The sequence below is a fragment of the Antedon bifida genome, chromosome 4, assembly GCF_963402885.1.
Source record: "Antedon bifida chromosome 4, ecAntBifi1.1, whole genome shotgun sequence".
In the NCBI taxonomy this organism is placed as follows: Eukaryota; Metazoa; Echinodermata; class Crinoidea; order Comatulida; family Antedonidae; genus Antedon; species Antedon bifida.
This window is the reverse complement of record NC_136229.1, coordinates 21,968,570-21,995,466: the sequence shown is the minus strand read 5'-3', so window position 1 is coordinate 21,995,466 and position 26,897 is coordinate 21,968,570. Positions and strand designations below refer to the sequence as shown.

At 31.0% G+C, this 26,897-nt stretch overlaps 1 protein-coding gene across 1 annotated transcript; it reads right to left on the bottom strand.

The window, feature by feature from the left end:
• Positions 1-24: 24 nt before the first annotated feature.
• Positions 25-26,897, bottom strand: LOC144840809 (ribosomal RNA-processing protein 7 homolog A-like). The gene is made up of 7 exons (XM_078696851.1): positions 26,831-26,897; positions 24,708-24,847; positions 22,820-22,951; positions 12,814-12,937; positions 5,544-5,641; positions 3,247-3,445; positions 25-492 (listed from the first exon to the last, which is right to left on the bottom strand). The coding sequence occupies exons 1-7, from the start codon at positions 26,880-26,882 to the stop codon at positions 407-409; spliced, it is 831 nt and encodes a 276-aa protein (XP_078552977.1). The 5' UTR covers positions 26,883-26,897; the 3' UTR covers positions 25-406.

Genomic DNA, 26,897 nt, shown 5'->3' with positions numbered 1-26,897 from the left:
TTGCATAATAATTGATTTTTAAAAAGTCAATCTTTTTTTTTTTAATTTTCGAAAAATGGCCATATTTTGACCCTTTTATTTTTTGACAGGTAGCAGTATTATATAATAATTAAATTCCATATTTATTGCCATTTTTCAATTTAACAATTATTAATAATTATTAATAAACTAGAATGTAAATGAGCCATAATTATACTAAACTGTGGCATAATATGATTTGTCTGAACATATACATTCATATTGTGGACAGTGGTGTAACACTGAGGCCTCTGGTTAAGAAACCTATTTTAATGTCTGTTTTTTCCTCCAAAAGCTCCAGGGCCCCTGGGTTTAGCCAGTGAGTGCTCATAGCCATTACACCACTGATTGTGGTTGAGGTCTGAACCAGCATTATGTAAAAGCATTTTCAATACGGTTTAAACTTTCGTGCAACTTTCATTTCTGCAATCTTTCGCTTGTCCTCTTCAAATTTCTTTCGAAGTTCAGCAATATCTGGGAGAAATCAAAATAGGAAAGAAGATTTAGAATATAAAAAGAATGACAAAAATGAATTATTTTAATAAAACAAGCACGAATGTGCGATACTCGGGGTACAGCAAAAGAAGCTGTAATTACGTCATAAGACGGGATGTGATGTCACATACACATCAATAACCTCGGTACCATCTTCGAGACGTCATATGGCTGCATCCGGTTTGAAATTAAAAAATCCGGCTCTATCTTTGAGGACATGTCCCTGTAGTATATTCATGCCAAATCCCAGCTCAATACTACAACGAATAAGGGAGGAGTAGTACTTTATAAATCGCACTTTTTACTCAATAGTGTCGGATGGAGGAGAAGATGAGAGAGTCCTAGACTCGGGTACCCCGAGTAAAAATAGATAGAAACATTTGAATGGAGTGCTTTCAGTATGGTTTCCTATTTAGAGGGCGCTATTTGGCACTCATTTAGAGCATTAGTACATTGCATTGACAATGTACTAAGTAAACAATTTCTAAAATTTAATTTAGAAATTGCTTTTCATATAAGCATATGATTTATGTATTTTAAGTGATCACTCAACTTTATTAGTCTAGCCATACAGTATATTAAAAAAAGATTATGTAAAGCTCTGTCTACACTATCAAACTTTATGTGACAAATGTGATGTCAAATCACTACCATATTTGGGTATATCACTACCATATTTGGGTAGTAGTAATTTGATCTCTTTATATACTAGGTGAAAACCTAGACATTTTTTTACGAAAATACAACATTTAAAGTAAGTCATTTAGACTCACAAATAGTACAAAACTTCTAACAAATTTTAAGCCTAATTTTCCAAAAGAATAGCTGACAATAACACATTCTGAACATTACATATGTTGAGCAGGAGTGTTGAGACAATCACTTCCTCTCATATTTTTAATGGTAAATCAAATAAATCCTATTTGCACAAATTTTAATTGCACGATCGCACGTAACTCAGCAGATTTTACACAAAATGTTGTTACATCCACCCAGTCCCAGCCTAGTACAAGTAGTCTACATTTACATGAAGTGGAAGATTAAACATTGTACACGACTCGCTATTAACGCACTTGGCATACTCAAGCCTACTGTACTTAACTATTCTAAAATCAACAACAGGTTTGTTTTGGTCCAATATGAGTGGGCTAAAGATAAACATTCTGATTTAACTACTCAAAAACAATAAGTAATGCAGCGACGATAGTAGGTTTCAGGCAAATTAACTAGTCATTAAAACAATCCAAGAAAAACATTGTTTTATTTAGACTGTTAAGGCCAATAATACACAGATGAGCTGTAACGTTAAGAGGTTAACTGACAACAAAAATATAGAATCTATGTTAGTTCTTATGACTATTTACACAAAAAAAGGACAGGACGGACGATTGATTGTAAATCAGCTCAGGATAGATACAGATTCTATGTTGGACAAGCATGCAGTTTCACGCTTATTGTTATATTACTGCTTGTCCCAATAACAACAATTTCTCATTAGATGTCTACACATTAGATGTCTATACTAAAATAAAACAAATGAAAATTCTACAAATTCTATCCATATTCATCATTGTACTAAGGACAACTAAATGCTTTTAAATTAGGGTTTGTCCCAATAGCAAACATTTCTCATTAGATGTCTACACTGTAAAACAATGCACTGAAATAAAAAAAAAAACAAATGCAAATCCTATAAATTCTATCCATATTCATCATTGTACTAAGGACAACTAAATGCTTTTAAATTATTCTTGTCGCTTAATGCCTACATAAGTAATTTTAGAAATAGCTTAATGACTTTACTAAGAGCATCATCTCACATTCAATAAAGTTTAATTATACATAAGAATCAAAATATAGCATTTAATTGCACTGTATTACCGCTGGTAAAATGTCTGTAATGTATTTAATTCTACCCATCCTTATTGTCGCTACAGGCCTGTACTTCTGCTTTTCAAAACAACTTGATCATTCCAGTTTTCATTCTAAGTTGATTCATTACACGTTGACAATTAAATATCAGAAAGCACATGACCAATTACAGAATGGGAAACAGTAATCATTCTAGAATATTAGTACTAATTACTGCAGTAATCACTCTGATATATTAGTATTCATTAAACGGAAATTATTTGACCACATTTCCTGCTTAAACCATACTGTTCATTAGAGTACACATAACAGCGCCCTCAATGTTATATTTTAACAATCAACATCAATCATACTAACACAAGTGCCATTAGTCATGTGACAGACTTCGGAATCAATAATGACAACTCTCCGTCATCATCAACGCAACGTGTAATCTGTTAAAACGCTATTAAACAATACGCCCGAATATTTGACAATTTAAAATTTAATCGCTTGAATTGCCTTTGAAGCATGTAATGAAAGGACATTGCCCATGCCGTGACAATGATAAAAAGAAAGAAAAAAGTGAAAATGGAATGACTGTCAGCAAGATAAATCCTTGTCTTTTAGAGTGTTAATAAGGCTAATCTGTAAGTATCATGAAAAAGATTCAGAATTTCAATCTTGAAAATCTTCACCATCTCACTCACGTACTGTTTATATTTTACATAGTTGATTCCAAAAGATTTGCTATTTAGATTTTTGTTATATATTTCCACTTTCTTTTGCTAAGCTTATATGTGTTTGTCAGAGGCTCCTTGAGACTAAGGCTGCGCCTCTGGGTGAAAAATTGAAAAAAACTAAAAAAAAAACAAAACTTACGTTCACGTTTTGTTTCTCGCATTTGGAAGGTATAAAAATTGTTAAGTTCTTTCCGTTTACGTTTCTGCGACTCTTTTATTAGTGTGCGTGTTTGATTTTTCTCGGTTCTGGCAACTCCAGGTTTTGGTCCTTTTCTTGAAACGGTTATCCATCCCTCGTCATCAGGTTCTTCTTCAGATTTTTTCTTTTTTTCTTCTTTCTGCATTTATAACAATAATAATATTAATTTCCACATCTTTAAGAAAACAATTTTATACAACAGATGTAGTTAGTATGAACACTATATTAACTTTTGTATTTGTTATGTGTCAAAAAAAAAGTGATGTTTCCATATGGGCATGATGACGTCATATCACTACCAAATTTGGGCAAATCACACTTTTTTTTGTTAAACTAGTTGATAGTGTAGACATAGCTTTAGAAACACTTACGTCACTCACTCTGTCAAAGTCGTATTTTTTTACTTCCATAAACATTACGAAATTTGAAACGTGTTTCATTAATGATCAAACAAAGTATTAAGTAGAAATTAGCAGATGGGAATTGGCAAAAGACAAATCATACTATTAAGGGTAAAACATGTAAACCATTTGCTCATCAAGTGTCAATATCTGCTTAGGAAGGAATTGGAAGCAAAGAAAGCATTGTGTCAAAAACCAGAGAGTACATCCTTTACATATTAAAGATGAGATCTGTCGGCTTTGAGTTGGCTTATCTGTAATGTGAATGGTCAATAAATGTTATACATTTAATCGGAATCAAAAGCTAATTAAACTACATACAGTATGTAACAAAACATAAATTTAGTGTGAACTTATAGTCCACCAGTGTTAGACCAATACAAACTTAAAAGCAAGTAATGAGAATGATTGCAAGTAGCCCGAAGCCATATCAATAAGTGTGACAGGGGAATAGGAATGAAGGGAGAAGTAAAGAATACAGATGTGATTATTTATTATCTTGGACAATTTTACTTTTTTATATTATGTCAAACGTTGATATATAAGAATTGTTATTGTTTAAGTATGGTACGGCAATAGTGTAAAAATGTTGTATTTTCAATTAAAGACACGTACAAAATACCTGTCACATCATTTAAAAATAACATGTCGAGGACAATTTGTAATTTTTTGAGTTACGACTTTTTGATATAGGACGCTTCATTTGTGCAATCAATTGAGGACTCTAGCTCAACAACCTGCTTCAGCAGCTTATGCAGAAAGATTTGTTCTTTACAACAATTTATAGGTAATAAAATTATTCTGTTTATTTGATGAAATGTCATTATATATTATTCATAAAATGCAATCAATATTGTATAGGCTAGGAACAAATGATAAAAATGGGAGTTTTGTAATTTATATTTGAAATTCACAAGGGAGTAGAAATTTACTTCTACTTTAAATTATTAATTGTTTGGTAATAAAAGTATTTTGAATAGTTCTATTAATTCAATAAATAAATTATGAAAGAAATTCTTTTAGGAGATGTTTTTTTTTTGTGACCAACTTGATAAAACTATCAATAAAGTGTTTACGACTAAGTATTAAATTCTCGCTAAAGAAAATTGTCATGAACTGTGCTGCTGGATATTTTTTGCTTAAGTCAAGATATGTATGCAGAGCTTAAGTGAAAAAACTGAACCTTAAAGATGTATTGTCCCCCAATGAAAAATAAAGATTAATAAAACCAGATTTTAAATAGGCCATTTTTCAGTTTTAATAAAGCTATTCACAAAACAATAAAATTAAAATAATTATTTCACTTATAAAAAGACAACAGAAGCGTTTTAATTTTAACCAAAAACCATTGTCTGACAGACAATTTAACTATTTTTTGCTTTAAATTACATTTTTTCAGGTATATCATTTTTTTTAGATCCAGTTTTTGGGTGAAAAAAACAAATGGCATATTCAATAAAAAATTTTAAAAAAATAAATAAATTTAGGGGGACAATATATCTTTAAAGAATCAATTCCATTGTCTGACAGACAATTTAACTATTTTTTGCTTTAAATTACATTTTTTCAGGTATATCATTTTTTTTAGATCCAGTTTTTGGGTGAAAAAAACAAATGGCATATTCAATAAAAAATTTTAAAAAAATAAATAAATTTAGGGGGACAATATATCTTTAAAGAATCAATTTAAAATGCAAATATGTAAACATATTTTCTTAGATTACTGTGAAAAACTTTTTTCTAAGCATGTTAAATCCAACCTGTTTATTTTTCCAGCACACTTTATTTCATTTCAAGATTCATTTTGAATTAAATTCAGAGTGTGAATCAAACTACCTTCTTATTATCTTTGTCATACGCCAACATAAATTCATCAATCTCCTTCTGCAAAAGGTCAACCTCTGGTCGTTCATTTCTGTATTCATTGCACCATTCTACAACAAATTTTAAAAAATGTATTAATATTTATAGATTTAATACATTAGAAAAAACATTTTATTTATTATGAATTTATTAGTGGAATAATGAATGAGAAAGTATTGTTGTTGGTTTGCTTTTGAATCTCAAATGACTGGTTCAAATCTTGCAGAGAGTCTTGAAGTTACAAAAAAGGATTTACTTTACACTGAGACAATTTCAAAATTATTCTACTGCCCTTACTGCAGTAAATACATTTTATTTACTCTTTAAACCTTTTAATACAATTTTTTAGTTTTTTGGGGATTAATTATAATACACAATGTATTGCAGTGACTGACTCATAAACTCCTGTATTTAAACAAGTTAAGTTAATTCATTGCAGCAAATAAGTGTAGTTACTGCAGTAACTGCAGTGCATTAATTTGACATGATCCCTTACAAATGGGTACCAAGATATAGGTTGATGTTAATCATCCTAATATTAGTTGATAAATTCCAATAGACAGTGCACATACAAGTATTGCAAATTATTCACTTTTAGAGTCAATCATTTTCAATTTAATATTAAGATACGTTGTCGGTGTAGAATAGCAATTACCACAAAAGATACATCTTCATCAACAAGAGAACGCCATCTGAATTTATTTAACAGGATACAGGATCTTTTAAATGTACAAATACTTACTACTGCACATTAACACTAATATTTTATTTACCAAAAACATTAAATCAGCTAAAAAAACTTACAACCTTTTCCTTACCTCTTATAAAAATCGTGGCTTAAATTCCAATTATTACTACACTAGATTAACAAAATTTAATTGAATATCTTACTACTAAACGTTCTTATAATTTATTCATTTTTTAAACAATTCTATCAGCAAACCATCGAATAAGGTGACGATATGACCTATATGCAGAAAAGAAAGGTTATTATGTCTGAGTATACAGAAAATAATTCAGCAATTGACACTTGACACTGTACGCTTCAATACAAACATGTTTTGCTGTTAATGCAACCAATGCAAGTTAATGAGGTTAGAAAATGACCCAAATAAACTCATGAAATCAAACTAGCAATTTAACAAGAAAGTTTCCGGCAGATGTCATCACTAAGACACTAGTTGTTCTATTGGGATAATTTGTGCAAATAAACCAAACACAATGTGCACATTTGGGACATAATGTGCACACAGCGCAGGAGATAGTAGAAGCAACTGTTGTCCTCTTTTTCATTTTACCAACTTCTCCAGGATTCCCTTTCAAAAAAATACTTTTGATCAATGCTGAGATTTGTTCCAGGTTCAGTGGCTGATATAACCATATCCAGGGGCTGATATAACCCTATCCAGGGGCTGATGTAATCTTATCCAGGGGCTGATATAACCTTATCCAGGGGATGATGTAACCTCATCCAGGGGCTGATATAACCTTATCCAGGGGATGATGTAACCTCATCCAGGGGCTGAGTAATCTTATCCAGGGGCTGATTAATCTTATCCAGGGGCTGACTAATCTAATCCAGGGGCTGAATGATGCTATTTAGATGCTGAATGATACTATCTAGGGGCTGACTGATACTATCTAGGGGCTGAGTGATACTATCTAGGGGCTGATTTAGTGATTACTGTTTTATTCAAATGTGAATAAAGCATTTCACATTGCAATATGTAGTTTGCTTACATATAGAAAGCGGGATACAAATTTCCGGATACTCAGAGTTTATAAGTGAAATTGGCAGGAGAAATCAAACACGAAAAATCTGATCTGAAATATTATCAAGAAAAATATTGTAACAGATATTCAAGATAGCGGACAAATTTGATCTGAAATATCGTTGATAAATTTATAATTTGTAATATATATTCTGGTAAAACTAAAGAGTTTAGTTTCAAATTTAGCATATTAAAATAATAGTTCACTAGTGACGCAAGGCTTTCAAATTTTAGGTGTAATTTTGGCGTTAAGTTCCAAGTCTGTAAAAGAATTAAGAACTTCTACCACTACCCACAAAACTGTAACATTTTTTCAACAATGAATTTAATAGAACTTTGCATTTTTTAAATTTCATACTTTGGTTCATATAAAAATAAAATCTACACATGACGCGACGTACTGTAAGTACTATAATTTTCCTGCAGATAAACATCTACAATTAAACAACTTTAGGAAACAGGTGTTTTGTATTAACTATTTACTATTATTCATTAGACATTCTTGCTCACACATGTATTTAACCAGGAAAGCTACTTATTTCAGATCTGGAGTGAATTGAATCGTAAATAATAAATAGAAATACTATTTAATATTTAAGGAAGTTATTACAAATAAATATATACTATTTAATGTAGACTAAAATTAATTTAGTAAAGTTAGGTTTGTGGTACATCATGTGTTTCCAAAAATAGTAAAGTTGAGAATGTCTCAATTTATTTCCTTTTGGAAAGACATGGTGTTTCGTAAACCTAACTTTTCTAGTGTTTATTGTCATGCAAACCTTCAAATAATATATAATGAACATGCCATGAAAGCACAGTTTAAATGTATTTCACTGAGACGTTTTGAATCTACATTTGCATTTAGCATTTTCTTCTTCCTCATATCTGGTTTATATACCATTCAGAATATAATATCACTTATTCCGGCAACATTTTTGGAATTTTACCAGAAAACGAATATTTACTGTACCATTTGCACTTTCTTGCTTGTTTGGTTTCAACTTGTGCAACAAACTCAACCTGAATGATTTATTATGCAGACATTTTCTCTAAGTATTAATTACCTCCTTTAATTCCGCCAGATTCCATTAAACCTTTTTAGTTTTTACAGATGAACACGCCAGCAACAGTTATTTGTTTACACAACTAATATCGGGCAAGATTGTATCACTCTGTTAAATCCTACTTAATTGCATAATCTTAATGAGTGTAGTATGTTTGTGTAGTCTGTAGAGTTATTGCGCAACGCATTTTAGAAAGGATAATTTGCTAACAACAGTAGGTTGTAAATACGAAAGATGTGAAAATCTAGGACAATAAAAAAACATAGTAGCCATATAAATACAAACAAAAGAGTGTAAAATTAAGTACCTTTATACCATTCATGGAGTCTGAATGAGGACATGTCTGTTTTATGGCGTGGGTCCGAATAGTGCTGTGCTGTGCAAATTCTGTAATACATATGTGACACCATAGGCCATAAACAAAATACAGACACCACTGTATTACAGAATTACATATTGCCATATATGGTTGAAATCCATATTCACGACAAAGTGACTTCCTGCAATAAACATCATACCGACAAAAAACACCTAAAAATCACAGAGGTTTGAGGATTGCAATGACCCTTCTTCATGCATCATTAGACATCTAGGTCAACGATCTTGGATTTGCTCCATCCCCTGTTAAATTCACAAGATCACCACTGCAACCAAATGCTCAAGCAAACAAACAGTACTAATGGGATTATAGCTTAGATATCTCCAAGATTCTACACCACAATTATGAGTTGTTTTTCAAGCAGTTAAAAAGGTTTTTACTCTGTATGATGTAGAAATAGGGAGAGCTGACAGCTGCTGGTGTTCGACGTTAAAAGCTTTTTACAAATCAACCATTCTGTTTTATCTCAATTACCAAAGAGAAAAACACAGTCATTGCGAATGTATCATTATCAATTACACGAAATTGCCTCACTGTAGGTAATATTTTCATCGACTTTTAAGAAGAAATAAAAACAAGATTTCAGAATGTAAAATGTATTTAGTAAAGAATATAAATGGAAAAAAGTACTGTGAAGTACAAGTAAACAGATTAAAAGGCTCTTCAGCAAATGAACCATGTTAAGGGGATACCTATGTAATCCAACAAAATGTTGCCAGAATAGAAAATGGCTGGTTTCACAGGACAATGTCCCTTTACTGTTCCATGGAGGAGATGTCTCAAAGGAGATCTACTCTGTATGTAATGGCAAGTTGTTTTCTTTAATTTAACAAATATGTATTACTGGTATTATATGTATTAAACAAATACTTAAATATATATTCATGTCCCTCCTCCCTAAACAAATCTTTATAAAAAAAGTATTAAAATTATTCAAACTTTCTTGTGTATTGTCCAATAGTTGTAGGTGGCAGAACCTATGAATTATTTCTCTTGATTGAGTTCTGACTGAAGTGAAGCGCCATAAATCAAAATGTACGGAAATCTAAATGTTGGCATTTGAACCTTTTATCATCTAATGAGACAAAAAGTAAAACTTTATTGTCCACTGTAATTTGCTACTCTAATTTTACCTTGTTAACGGGAGGAAAAAATATGCAAGGGCCAACAATCAACAGAATTAAGTGCGTCTAACGTCACTTTCTATCTGTCTGATTTTATTATAACGGAAAAACCCATTAGAACAAACTGATGTATGTGTATATACACAAGCAAAATACTAGTAGTGTACAAAAAATAAGCCTGTTGATGATTTGCACACATTTGGGTCTGCCAATGCTCCACAGTCAATGGAGCAAGTTATGGTCGGTGCAGAACAATGTTGGAACTTTTTTACACATGTCCAGAAGTGTTGCACAGTTCCCAAAACTGTTGATCTTTCTCATTGACTATGGATACCTTCATCTTGAAGCAGGGTTTCTCAACGATATGTATACCACAATTTGCGCCATAGTGTTCATGCAAGGTGTAAACTGTTAATGCGTGGAATGCCAGTGCATAGCTGCATTGAATGCGGAATATTAAATCAAACTTTTCACCAATTTTTGTCACACTTATCATTGGTGAAGAGGTTGTTAGTTGTATGATACCAATGAGAACAAATTTATTATCACTCATATCTCTGGACATCATTCTCGTTAAACGTTGCAAATGTTACAGAACATGCTGTTTCATGATGTAATATATGGTCCACATTTCTGCGAATTTACAATTTTGTTTTTATTGAGCAATAAAAACAAATTATGAAAACCGATTATTATCGAAGATAATCATTTTTATATTATTTTATAATTGTTTCCACTTTCTATGAATCTATACAACTTTAATACTGAAGTTGATTTCTAAGAAACCAACCACCGGTCATGCTGAGATTTCAACATATTCCAACATTTCTGTACTAAAGATTGAGATAAAAAAGCTTTTTTTTTCTTCATGAGGATATAAATAGGGTAAAATTAGAATGAGATCACAAACATGTGGTCTTCAAATACTGACCACTCATTGAACCAAAAAATGAAATTCACAAACAGTTAATTTGCCAGTAGCTATTCTCTATTATACATGACTCGAATTGTGTTATATTTCGGTCACTGTTAAGCTCTGCCTACACTATCAAACTAGTTTGACAAAAAAGTGTGATGTGCCCAAATATGGTAGTGGTATGACATCATCGTGTCCATATATGGGCACATCACATTTTTGTGTCACATAAAGTTTGATAGTGTAGACAGAGCTTTAGTTATTTATATATTAAGCAACCATACCTTACCAAACAAGATTCAGATGGAAGTTGAGTAATGACAACAAATGACTTTTGTTTTGGAATTTGTTCAACCACCTGCATTCTTTTTTTAAATATTTTTGTGCATGCGGCCAAGGATTACCAATAGCAAATAATTCCCTCTCCTCTCAGATACAGTAGGTGGTAATTCCCGATACAGGGGCTATTTTACGAACGAGTCCACCGGAGTAACTCCCAATGATGAACTGGGTTCTTTAAAATGCACACGGTTTATAGTCCTTATCCGAGAATACACCACCAGATCTTTCCACACTGCCTTAAATCCTCCATAGAATGTTTTAACCTAAAGGTATTCATCAGCTGAGTGGACTGGGGAGTCTTTCTAGGATAGTCATCAAGTGTTCTAACCAATGGGCTACCATAAGTTTATTCATTTAATACACCAATAGTCTTTTCTATGCTTCACTACATCAGTATAAATACTTTGCAATGAAAATGGTTATCCTGTTTCAACCAAAAAAATAAAATACTAAATGGTTTTCAGTCACATATATAATCTGTAAAAAGAGATTGCATGACAAAACCTAGTTGATTCCCGTCTATTTTCCCATGAGCTATTGTTCATTACCCAACAGCTAATCAGTGTCTTTAGCAAAGCGTCGACAGAATCCAATTAATTGAGCAATAATTGCATTCGTGAAGACTTTTGATCCAATATACATGGAAAACCAACGCTTCTGAGGTTGTTAAAAAGCCAGAGGCGAGGATGGTAATTAGTTAAGTATATGATATAATGATCTTGAATGTCTAGAGATTTGTTAATGATGTCTAGCTATTATAACATTAGTAATAGGCTCTAATGTGGTACACATTCATATGACTTTAAAATACAATTATTTGAACCTTGAAATGCTGAACATGAATTAATACAATTAAATTTCACATCAATTATTTATATAAATTAATTATCTGAACCTTGCGATGATGCGTATTTATTAATAAATGTAAATTAATATTTTTAAAAAATAAAAAGTAATGATTTGAACTTTGTAAAGTTGTAAACAAGGTCATAGAACAACCTAAGGGGTGTTGCAATCAGATGATCAATGAAGTACACTCAAGATGATACAACCGGTACTTAGCAATTAGGGTTGTTTTAAACACTAATGATTTAGCATTTGTTGTTTTATAATTGTTTGACAATCAAGGCAGATTTCAAGCCATGAATTTCACCAAATATTAAATTATGTTACCTAAGCCTTCATGCTGTCTAATTTACTTTTACTTGTTCCTCGATACGTTCCATTTCGTTGCCTTCATAAAATAAATCATTGATATCTGCTCCGTTTCAAGACTAAAGGCCAATTTACACAGACGAGTGGTAAGCGGTAAAGGTATATTGAAAAAATAGAATCTATGTTATTTCTTATGACCATTTACACAGAACGTGGAGAAGACGGGCGGTTGAGCAGAAATTTTTTTGCGTGAGTCCGTCGAGTCAAAGACGACAATAAATACGAGTGCCGTAGTAAGCCTAGTTTTGGAACTTCTTATTATTCAGAAATACAAACAACTACGACGTGACTGATTGTTTGTATAAGGATAGTGAAAAGAAAAGATTACTTAAAAACTCATTTATTGAGCAAATTTCAGGATACAATGGGCCTTTTTGTAATTGGCGCTATATAAAATGTTTGATTATTATTAATTTTAAATTACTTACTCTCTAGACCTGTTGCTATGTGTGATTTTGAGGTCGACAAAACTTTAGGATCTTTTATATTCTTCTTTTTTAATCTTTCTATAGAATCTGCATCTTCATAAGTAACATAGGCTACATGAAAACACTGAAAAAGTAAATAATAATAATAAAAATATGAGAGAATGGTTCGGTGATGGAACTGACTATCACTACGTATGCATCACAGCATCTCCACTGTTAATTTAAAGAAATGTTATATTTTCGTTATTTTTCAAATAAAATGTTAAAATCTTGGGGGAACGAACAAAAAAGACTTACTACATTTACAGCAGCTACAATCAAATATTATAAGCAGAAATAAATTTCAGAATTTGAATGTAACTTGATTTTTATGAAGCACCAGGGATGCATTTAAAAAAAATTGTTATACATATGATATAAATAAATTTCTAGAAATTGAGAAAAAAAGCAGCAAACAAGTACAATACATTTTCTTATAACACGCTTTTATTGCCACAGTTTTAGAGTCTCTACAAAATAAGATCATTCAATCATAAAAATTAATAAGCCACTGCTCTTTAAATGGTTTTGGAAGAATACATTCAAAACACTGTCTGTTAAATAATTATCACAAATTAGTATAATTACAGTAATTAATAGTCTAATAGTAAAATTAACAGCCAAAGAGGCACTGCCTTTGATTTAATTTTTGTATGACTTCAGACAGTTATAGTGACGCCCATCAAGATACCATGGAGAGGGCCTCATGACTTGTTAACGTAGTAATTAGCCTTAACTATTTGAGTCTTTTTATGTATATTTTGATCAATCATACTTAATATTTGCAACACGCCCTTTGGCTACAACATTTGTAATTTGAATCAATATGAAACATAAATTTGATTCCTCTGAAACAAAATAGTATCAGGTACACACTAGGTTGACAAAAAAGTGTGTTGTGCCAAAATATGGTAGTGATATGCTTAAATATGGTAGTGTTATGACATCATCATGTCCATATATGGGCACATCACATTTTTTTGTCACATAAAGTTTGATAGTGTAGACAGAGCTTTAGAATGAAATCTAGCTACGTCCTCATTGAGCACAAATTCGCTCCATTGGCAGCAGAAAACGATTTTGATTATATACATATGTTTTGCACAGAATAAAAAATGTGTTTGACCAGTTACATTCCTACCAATTTTAATGATTTTTTTTCGGCCAAAAGCCTGGAATCAGCTCAATTTAAACGTAGCTTTAATGTTTATTATTTACTTGGGAATAGGTCATATGGTGTGGACATTATTGAAAGATAAGAATAACTGAATGCACTTAAGTATTACAAGGGTTACTGAATAAATCGCTGTGTTACATATAGGTGCCATTTGTGATAATAAGAAAGTGTTGTATCACAGAAAAGCTGAACACAATGCTATAAATTAACTACTGCATTTGTATCTTATTACAAAGATGATAAATCCTGACTTTTATATTGCAACTGATACAGTCCACAAAGTGATAACAATCTGTGCAAGACTGTTTCTTGAAAATGATCCAGCTTCCAACATATATATTTTAAAGTATCATCTTTATTTATAAGACTGAAGTTCTGAATAATAGAGAAAGTTTATTCTGGAATAGTTACAGTAATCATTTGTGCCCTTTCATTATTCAGTAGTACAATCAATTTTCTGAAAACCAATTTGATTTACAAAATGCATTTTTTACTTTTATATATATTTAGTATACAGTATTGCAGTATAGAATTACAGTATCATTATATTTAGGATCTTTGAGATATAAAGACAATTTTGATTTTTTAAGATTCTCTGGTAATTGGAGTATCTGGTTTGAGAGAGGTTAGACAAAAAAGTGTTTGGTTAAGAAAGTTAGGCGGTGGTTTTATATTCAAATTGTATTAACAATGGTTATACCAAAGTACAGCAGTTTTGTTGGAATTTAGCCTAAAAATGGGCATTACAATTAAGCATGAGGTTACACTTAAGCATGAGGTTATACTTAAGCATATAATTATGCTCAAGCATAAGATTACACTCGGGCAATGAGGTTATACATGTAACTCAAATATGAGGTTATACCTAAACATGTAACTCAAACATGAGGTCACACTTATATTACACTCAAGATTATACTTAAGTACGAGATTAAACTCAAGCATGCTCAAGAATAAGATTGGGCATGTAAAAATACCTGAGAATGGGATAATACTCAAGCAAGAGATTATACATATACGGTACTTAACAGTGCTGCAATTAAGTGTAGCTCTGTGGAAAGTAATGAGTCCAATTACTGTGCTTAGTCATTAAACTAATAGTAATGTTAAGGCCTTGCTGAACCGTACAGACTCTCTGTCTTATATCACTCATAACCGAAATCAAAAGAAAATTACGAAAAAGTTAATCAAGCTATATATATAAAAAATAATCAATCAATCCTTTTAATTTGTCAAGAGTCGATATCTATTTTAATTCAAGATGCAATGGCAAAAATCAAAAAGTATATTTGACAGAGAAGCATAATTTTTACAAAAAATGGAAGATCATTCCTCTTGAGTAAGAGCGACAGAATGCATTACCTTTAAAATGCGGACACCTCAAGGTTGTTTTGTTATAAACCATGTATAATAATATTAGTTCTATAATAAATTTAAAAAAAAAGAAAAAATAATTTCCATTTTAGAGACATAAATTCCCATTTATCATTTAAATGTGATTGTGTTTGGATAAAATAATAGCTTTTGGGGTGAAAGAAAGGTGAAAAATAATACTCTGAACGGGAACAATAATTGTACTTGAACAATTGGTGCAGACACGTATTAATACGAAGTTACTGCTTGCAGTAGGAACAGATAGAACAGGCGTGGAAAAAGACGAACAGACGTATACAATTCTATTGGGTATAGGATCATAATTAACCACTGGAGGCACTACTTGTCCTATGTTTATACAGTACATGGGATGTTCTCAATGTTTGTGTTATAAAATAATAGTTCTTGGCATATTTATAGTTACATTTTCAAAAGGTTGTTCAACATTTCAAAAGTGACTTTACTAATTTTACTTTCTAGATTTAGAGAGTAAAAAGAAAACTGAAATCAGTGTCGGGTCTAGGCCTAGTGACTGTGCGCAATATATTGTATGGCCTTGTGCCTATGGTGGATCAGCTAGGGTAGGCTTTCTGATATGATAGGTAAAAAAGATGCTCTACATTTAAGTTTTCAGTTCATAAAAATTTAAATAAAATATACCAGATTTATATAGTATTGCGGTAAACATTTTCTTTATGTTATTTTGTATAATTATGTTTTTTACAAGTTTGTTTACACACTTTTGTACTTTACCATGTACAAAAACAGTGTAACTGTATACTGGGTGACAACATTTAGACTGAGCAAGCAACACCCTATACAACTACACATCCATTATCATGTCATGGTAATTACACAAATTCTGATGCATTTATTATACATCAAATAGATTTAGCAGTAATTACACTAAATGTATGTATAATAAATTTCCCACAATTTCTTGAAAGACATCCAGATGCTTAATGATGGTATTGATAATGTATTACAACGCGTACATAATATACATGTAAAACCATGTTGTATTGATTTAATTGGTTCATTTGATGAGCTGGAGAAAGCGAAGCAAGCAAAATGATATTTTATCGTATATTATACATGCTTCAAAAGAGACCATTTGTAGCTACTTAAACACAAAGCACCGCTGGCTTTTAAGATCTTGAGTGTAAACTTGAGAAAAAGTATAAAATCATTGTCTTTTACAAAGACCAATTTTGTTATTGACTTAGTACTCAACGAATTGAGCTGACGTCAATGGTGTGCTTAGACTTGAGTTTCTTTAAGGTGTCTTTACATGTGTTGGAATTTCAATCATCATCATAGCAGTAATTAATAGCTTACGCATTTAAAACCAACATGAAATAATTTGTTTTACATTAAAGAGGATATACTGTACAATAGAGCCCTCCTTTGAGACAATACTATTCAGGGGACAACACTAAATGGGACACCTTCTTGGGAAACGAACAAGGGGACATATATGTTTTAACACTACAGCTACACTGGGAGACCACTATTAAAGGGAATACTCTGTTGGGTTCCAAAGATGTCCTCCCTGAATTCCATTTTAATGTACCCTATCATAAATCAACAAATCCAAATCTTTAATTTAATTTATTGTATAAAAGTTATTGATATTATAAGGCAATCTAACAACAGGGCACTAAGCTCGCCTTGCCAAATTAGGAATTTATAACAGTCCTTTGATCTTAGGTCTGGCTGCGACAGATACTAGCAATACTGTACTATGTACATATTCTCCGCGGTGTATTATTATATTATACTATTAAGGGGCATGGAACTGATTGTGTGGCAGCCGCAGATAAACCCTTTGATCTCCGGAGCTCAGCATCCTGTTGTTAGATTTTCTAGCTGGTATATCGATTTATGCTTACTAATTCTGTCTAAAACATGGATAACGTATATTACTTTAGAGAATTGGCAATGTTGAACAAAATGAAGCCTGTGCATTTAGTTTTAACCATTAAATAAATTTATTTATCACATGAAAAGGAAATGCCATAAATCTTGGTTTGTAAAACATTGCCCAATTACATCTTAAAATATATACAGTACAGTATATAAAGTATACTGCTACAGTTTAATCAAATTAAACATGAAATTGATTGATGTTCACTATACAACCCTCTTTTATCATACTGACTTAAAGTAGGTTGAATAATAATATTCTGCTCTCTATGTTTCGCCAAGCCATTCAAACCCAGGATGAGTGTGCTTTATAATACTGTATTACATCAAAGAATCCATGTTTCGCTGCAAAATGATAGATAGTGCCTTATACAGTACCTATGTTTTGCTAATGTTTTAGTACTTGCTTTGTTTGTTAGCACGACAGGGCCTACACTTTTTTGGTGTAAATATAGGTATATACTTACAGAACATGCCTATTGAAATTCAAGAAAATCTGTTCATTAATAACTTCACAAATAAAATAAAGACAAATTTGTATTCTTTAAACATGTGCCCTCTGCGGCAAAATTTTGTACTTCACTCAGTTCATTCTGATATTTGCTTGGGAAAATATATACAAATAAATATGTTTTGCTGAAGCTACTTCTTAAATTATTATTTAAAACCAACAGAACACAACAGGATGGGTTAACTATATCATGGTTATAAAACATTTGAGGCTTAGGGAGAGACACAGTAGACACAACCCTGGCACTAGGTCAGGATTGAACCCTGGCACATGTCAGGATTGAGTATATTAGTGGAATCGTGAGATACAACCCTGATTGAACCCTGGACATTGGGACTGGAATGTTTAAACACAATACAGCTCCACTACTAATTTTATTTTTTGTGTCTAGATTATTGAAAAACCAACAACTTGTATTAGACTGTAGTGCAATTCCATCTGCCTCATATTTACAGTATTTGTTAGAGTACAAAAGCAAAATTACTGTGGAAGAAATGTATCAAATTTAGTTAAAATTTTAAGTGGCCCATAATCTACATAATACATACAATCAAAGACATCCGCAATCCAATACACGAATTGAGCATGTACAATTAAATAATACTTTCACTGCAGCAACTGATAAACTATATCATTTATCGTAATAAGATAGTTTAACGGCAAAAGAGGTATTGTTCGCAATAGCTATTGATTGATAAAATTAATAGACGTACGAAACAAAGAGAAGAAATGTATTGTAAGAAAGCTATACTATATTCATTTTTTTTTTTTTTTTTTTTTTTTACGATATTTATTGAGGGTGATCTATCCAGCAATTGCTGATCATTAGGGACCCTCAGAGGTTCACAAGACAAACATATACACAAGATGCTCTACATAAACAAAGTCTTATTACAAGTCTTTGGGAGTGGAGTTGTAATTTTGTCCTTAGAAAAAATCCTGACATGTGACGGGACTTGAACCCAGGACCCTTGGAGTGGTAGCCAAGCATCATAACCACCAAGCCACAACTCCACTTCATTCATAACTTCTTAATTTCACTGACCTATTTATTCCTTTAAATCACAAATCCTGTATTTTGGCTAGCTAATTGTGTTGTTTTGACAATAAGAAAAATGATGGTACTAACTCAGGATTTGGACCAAGAACCATGAAATTGGTAAGGAACCATGTCCTGTTGTGTCAACACAAAAACGTGTAGAATTTAGCAATAATATGATTGCAGTAGAATCAACTGTAAACAAGTTAATATAATTTACATCGAAATGGAGTCGTCCATGCCCTTGTATCTAAAGAAGAAACGACAGATGTTTTCACATATAAATAATATTTTTATGTAATACTGGTAAACAAGGAAATTAAAGGCTAATTATGGTCAATATTGGTCAACAGCTGACGAAGATAGTTCATCAAGTTTGAGAAAATTTCAAATATAACTGATTGAGGTCGCAAATATAATTTTTTTTGTTAGCCATCATCGAGTAAAAGTTCAAGCTGTCAATTATGAAACACATGCATCAACAAAAAAGTGACATGATCATTAAAATGACGGGTAAAGGTCGAGAAAAAGCCATAAAGGCTCAGTCTCCACATTAGCAAAGAAGAAATCAAATTGGTCAGGTCTTGAAAGTATGCATTGATCGGAAGTTTACAGCGAGTAAACCACATTCGTAATGGAAACAAAATCTTGTTTTGTTAGAATTGGTCACATCAACAACTTCCAACGACCATCTATTGCTTTTTTTTAAACATAAAGTGCATAAGATTTTTAATGTGTTCTTTCTTGGATTATGACGTTATGCCTTGACAGAACAGAGAATAGAAGGCAAGTGTTTTTAATATCAAGAAAGTATATAATTGATCAAGAAAGTATAATTGATATCAAGAAAGTATATAATTGATATCAAGAAAGTATACAATTGATATAAAGAAAGTATATAACTGATAACAAGTATATAATTGATATCAACTATATAATTGATATCAAGAAAGTACAATTGATATCAAGAAAAGTACAATTGATAAGAATATACCATTGATATCAAGAAATGATATTGTTATAAAATTGATATGGCATGATGATGTCATGATAAAACATTGTTGACAATAAAGTTGAAAAAATGAAATGAATAAAAACAATAACCTTTTACCCCTTGATGTTGTGAACATTATATAATGATGAAACATTGTTACTAACAAACGATGTTAAATGTCAGCCGCATTGAAAAACATGGATATTAAACAACCTTTCTACTCATTAAATATTGAATCAACTTCAGTACATATAGTAAAACATCTATTTAATTCATAATCAAAATATTTCAGTCATTATACTGTATACGTTTAAATCGATAAATACATTTAGACGGCCAGTCTGATGAAACAAAAGGTTAAATGATACTAAAGGCAACATCTGTAATTACTGTGAAAACATCATAAAGAAAATATCATATATTTTTACGATTTCTATGTTGTAATTATGTCTCTAATTTCTTACCCCTGAAATCAAACCAAAACAATTTTTGAAGTTAATTATTAGAAACACAAAAAAAAAAAAGTAAATGTCCAAAGGCATCACATGACTTTCGTGAAGGGTATCATTTAACACTTCAGATAAAATAGGGTGAGGGGAAGGCACTAGCATAAAGCTCTGTCTACACAATCAATTAATCAAAATATGCTGTAAATAATCTAAAAATTGTATTTGTATTTTTGTATGTGCACAGTCCCCAGGGAAGAACAACCAGTTGATCTGGGCCTCTGTGGTAAAATAAAGTTGAATTGAATTGAACCCAGTTACAGATTCAGACTACGCCATTATTTCCAATTCTATTACATCAAACAAACCAATGACGTGCGCAATATGGAGACAGAACCATTATATTGAAAGTAAAACTACACAGCCATGCCTCAACATGCTTTCCTTTAAAAGGATCAGTTTTTCATAGATTACTTTCACTATTAAATTTAAATAAAAGCATCAGCGACAGTGTGTGATTTTTTTTTCAACTTGACAACACACTACAAACTAAACCTTGTTGGCTACCTATCACGATATGTACAATACGACTAATGCCACATAATTCCATACAACATCCTTCGTTAGGCCTGGGATTTGTAAAGTACATTAAGTAAAATGTAAATGTCATCACCATAGAATATTCTTTTCTAACCAAACACGGCGATGTCTGATTGAACAGTCAATGACAGTTTACTGCAGTAAATGTATACATTACTGCATCACGCAGTTCATTTTAAGTTCATTTGTAAAACTAGAGTGTGTGTTCGCTTCGCTCGGTCACCCTCTAGTGAATGTACATGAATGGTTCTTGGAAATCATCACCATTTATACAGTGACATTATGTATGTACGTGTAACTGTATTAAATTAATATACTTATAGTGTAGTATTATTACTGCAATAGCTGCAGTACATATTAACTTTGACCTACTTTTTGTCAAAAAAATGGAAGAAAGTGAACAATTTATAACCATTTAAATATAGAACTTACAATGAAATTATGTATGTGTACTGTATTAAATTAATATACTTATAGTGTAGTATTATTACTGCAATAGCTGCAGTACATATTAACTTTGACCTACTTTTTGTCAAAAAAATGGAAGAAAGTGAACAATTTATAACCATTTAAATATAGAACTTACTATGAAATTATGTATGTGTACTGTATTAAATTAATATACTTATAGTGTAGTATTATTACTGCAGTAGCTGACATATTAACTTTGACCTACTTTTTGTCAAAAAATGGAAGAAAGCGAACAATTGGTAGTGAAAGCTTTGATATTGCAATACAATACAAGCAAAGGCCATTAAATATATTTCACATGGATAATAAATTGCTCTGTGGTAGATGTCAAAGTTTGTAATTAAGTTCTTTTGTTTTTAATCCTTTTGAATTTTAATGGCCTTGTTAAACTAGTTATCTTTTACATTTAAATGGTGCCAAGTAGAAACACAATCCCTGAATAAATTAATTTATTAAAGTTTGTAATATACAATTTAGGTGTTACTGACCTTGTTGAAATAAGATTTAAAAAAATGTTATTTATTAAAAAAAATGTTCTGACATCATCAAAAGGACAATTGAGACATTGCATATAAGAAGAACTACCACGCATTATTTGAATAGATTTGAAAAGATATAAAATTTAAATTATATTAAATTCTATTTTAATTATATATATATACAGTATATATATTGTATTACTAATTAACATACAATATTGAGAATTCAAAAGAAAGATTATTGATGAAGAATTTGAGTTATATTATTTATATATGTCAATTGCATGTACAATTTTATGTGACACAAGAAATTAAATTGTTACGTGTCAAAACAGATTTGATCATTCTTATCATGTCCATGGAAGCAATTGAGCCGTGATGAGATGGGCCGAGGACGCACAGCCTATTCCAAACCGCCTAAAGGCTTATAAAAGCACTTAAATTAGAAAAAGTGACAGAATTTGCCTAATATTTGATGATTTATTTTACACTTTATTTTTTTTGTCAGCGTCAACTTCAAAATCTGTTAGTACTGTAATGCCAAATCTAAAAGTATTATTTAAACAGAACATCTTGGAAGAACAGTTAAATGAATTTAAAATTTTAAGAGTACAGATAGAAAATTAAAGATGTATTGTCCCCATGAAAAAATAATTTAAAACATTTTTTTTCTTGAATATGCCATTTTAATTTCACATAATATAAGTATAAATTATTTACCTGAAAAAACTATAATTTAAAGCAAAACAATAGTCAAATTGGCTGCCAGCCAATGGGTTGTTGGTTGAATTTGACCATTTATTTTGTCATTTTATGTTTTGGGAGGTCATTTTATGTTTTGGGGGGACAATGCATCTTTAAAGATATTGATATTGCATAATAATCAGTAATACTGTAGTAACAAGGAATTACTGGAGAAAGAAAAATAATGTTGAATCCTTTTTTCTAACCGTTATCTTTTCAATTGGAGGAAAATACTGTGATGTTTTCAAATTTGGTGATGTCACAGATGGACCTGGAGTCTGCTGAACAACAATATCTTCAATTTCGCCATAGCAACCAAATAGCCTCTCAAGACATTCCTAAACAAAGAAATTATTTGATACAATAATCAGTAATAATTACAATAACTAGGCAATAATTGGACAGAATATACAACTTTTTCTCAGAAAAAAATATTCAATATATAAACTTAATTCTTATATGCATTCTGTATATGATTGTATATAAAATAAGAGTTATAATTAATTAATTATACTTAAATAATTTAACCATAATTATTAATTTATCCTCAATGGTATACCGTATAATTTTGTTTGAACGTTATGAATAGTAAATTAAAAATCTTTTTACAACGTACGATGGAGACCTGAATTGTGCATATTTCTTAATAATTTAACCATAATTATTAATTCATCCTCAATGGTATACCGTATCATTTTGTTTGAACGTTATGAATAGTAAATTAAAAATCTTTTTACAGGTTACGACAGAGACCTGAATTGTGCATATTAATAATTTAACCATAATTATTAATTCATCCTCAATGGTATACCGTATAATTTTGTTTGAACTTTATGAATATTAAATTAAAAATGATTTTACAACGTACGATGGAGACCTGAATTGTGCATATTTCTGTTTAATAAAAATGATGTTATTTCCAATTGTTATTCTGTTCTTAATATGTTCAGTAATAATAACTAATACATGACATGTTTAAAGAATGCTACAGCAGCAATGGATTATATTATTCATTTTTTTGTCTTTAAAAATCAAACACTACCATTAATAACTTTCTTCATAAATTATAAAATCACACAAAATATCGTTTTTATGAAATATTATATTTTGTCAAAAAGAGATAAAAAAATATTTCAATCATGAGAGAGTCAAGTTTCATCTTGCGATAGCTATAAATATTATTCGATGCCATTTAGAACGTTAAAGCAAATATGCGCGGTGAGGCATGGATATCGGAAGCAAAGTGTCTACTTGGACATATCTATGCGTTTGTTGCAATGCACGCACATTGACACGAAGGACTAATCAATCAGAGTTTGAACATTATGGACGTATTGCAAAGTGGTAAAATGCTAACGTCTTGCATTATCACTGTAATTGGCCAAGTTATAATACATCTTAGGACCAATTTAGTTGACAATGGGGAAGGGTGAAAGAAAACGTTCAAATAAAAAAAAAACCGATGTTGAAGATAATTAGATTCAGTCAATAGACAATAATGGTTTTTTTTTTTTGTAAAGAGAATTTGTTACGAATTAAAAATAAATACTTTAAAAAAAAAACCTGATTTTAAACATCCTTTTCATTCATATAATTGCAACCTACTATTATTATTAAATTGAAGCGATTCATATAGAAAAAAACCAAAAACATAAATACATACAATATATTATACAAATATTCAATCTAGGTAAAATCACGTATCAAATGGAAAACATAAAATATATAACAAATTATTTTCTCTGAGACTATACATGCATCACTGAATTTTTCTTATCATTTATAAAAGATTTAAATGACCATATTCCAATTCTAGATGAAATGTAAAATTTAGTAATTTCACTTCAAGTATTGAAGTACTTCTATTACTACGCTACGATTGATTTTTGTTCTTTATATTTTATTATTTTTTAAAAGCAAAAATTTTGTACACAGTTCTACTATACATATCATTTTAAAATATTATCTCTTTTATTTATTTTTTTGATACTGTACACCATTTTTTAATCAATAGAATTACAGGGATTGAATGCAATAATGGGATAGACATTTCTTAATGCACATTAAAAAAAAGAAGAAAAAAAAAATAATTACCTGAGTACAATATGGTGGAATATTGATGACAAAGACTGTCCTGCTGGACACCTCCAACTGGGATGGCTCCTTTGTGACATGCTCCTTAAAGTACATCACATGACCTGCATCACTTTCATGGCTGAACTTGACTGGAAAAGCTTTTAATAAAATTATATAGTTTTACGGTGGAGTGAAGGAGGAGGAGGAGGAGGAGAAGGAAGTTGAGGGGGAACAGGAGGAGGAGGAGGAGGAAGATGAGGAGGAAGATGAGGAGGAAGAGGAGGAGAAGAAGGAGGACATCTCCCTGGTCTACCCAGCATACAAATTTCAACAAAGAACCCAGAAATGAAATTCTTGCTCTAATTTAAAATGTTAATTGGTTTTACTTCTTCCATAACCTTTCACCCATGAATGGCAAATATAATTTAATTTTAAGCTTGAATGCATTAAATCAAATCAAATAATTATATTAAAATTGAGTATAAAGTTATACACAGTCTAATCTATGAGGGGATACTTCAGACCCAACACATTGTCCCCTTAATAGAGGTGTTTTTTTAATAGGGGTTGTCTGCTCCTTGTTACTTTGATGGGAAAGTGTCCCTTAAAAGGGATGTTCCCTGAATAGTGGTCTCTTAAAAAGGAAGGAGTTCTACTGTATATAGTTTGTATCACACGAATTTGTGAGACAAGAGATAAATTTATTTTAACATAAACCTTTCCAAATGTGTTATTTTTACACACATTTATTTTAGAATCATAGAAAGTACACAATGCCAATTGCGATTATCGCAAACTATTTGATATAATAATGTGAATGCTTCTAATGTTGTTAAAGTATTAAGTGTAATTATGTTCTTAATACTTTGTCCGGTATTCTTTATACTGTCAGGGGACTTAACATTAGCATGAGGGCCATTTAAAATTGAACTTTTATTAAAAGTAATGTACAAGTGATATGACTTGATTCACAGACCAAGGTCATCAATAATGCTAAGGATAGGTTCATAATTTGCTGCTAAAAGCATTGCATTAAAGTATATTATACAGTTAAGTGTGATACTACATTTATTTCACTCACTGGTATAATATAACAACAAAAATACTTTAACCAAACAATAAAAATGATGAGTTCACAAGTTGAACTCTACAATAAAAATACTATAATGTAAAAGTAATATAGAAAAATATATGATCATGACAAATATAAAGCAGAACCCCTCCTCTGGGACATCCCAATTAACTAACAACTTTTGCTTTTAAAACCAACATATGATTACATTTATTGAGCAAAAGCAAATATAATTACAAGTAAAATTAACATTAATAAAAGCAAAAGTGTAGAATCCCTCATTTGGTACAAGCCTGTTCAGTGGACACCGCTTTTAAAGGGACACTTCACCGTAAACAAATAAGAAATATATGTGTTACACTTCCAACTCCTTTAATAAGGTGTCCATTTAATAGGGTTATACCATGGAGGTAATTTACCTCCATGGTTCTACTGTATCAGTTGTATATTGTAGGCCTAGAATAACATTTTTTATGAGGCTAAAAGGCTTAACATTAAAAAAAACATTACAAATTTTAAATATATACTACTAGGCCTAGTACAGTTAGTATAACAATATAATAGGCTTAACTAGCAGTAGGCTAGGTCTAACTAGGTAATAGTATTACTAGTATTTTAGGCCTAGGCTAGTACTAGGCTAGAGTCAAGAGTACAGTCTAGTAATAAATATAGTTACGTCGTAGATAAGAATTAAATTATATAAAGACTAGGCCTAGGCTAAAAGGCATCTAGTCTAGACAGAAAATATAAATAAATCCTAATGATTCTTATATCAATTCTAAACGCATGGATTTCCATTTGATTGTTTTCGTACACCGAACCATAGCTAGGCATATGTAACCATACACATGCTGCGCCTGCATAAATCGGCAACGCCGTTAAAATTGGGCCGCGACCCACGACGTTCATGTTTGCAAACAAAACACACACATGTGGTACGGCCTAGGACGGAACGAACGGAAATTATGGGTTTTATCATACAAATATGTATAATTGTAACCTATGAATGTTTTTACTATCTACTATATATCATTTTAAGCACCAGAAATAATAATTTAAAAAACAATACCACTGAAACCAGTGTTTAATTCTTTCTGCAATTTTGTTGACGCTGCCGCCATGATGAATTCTTTGGT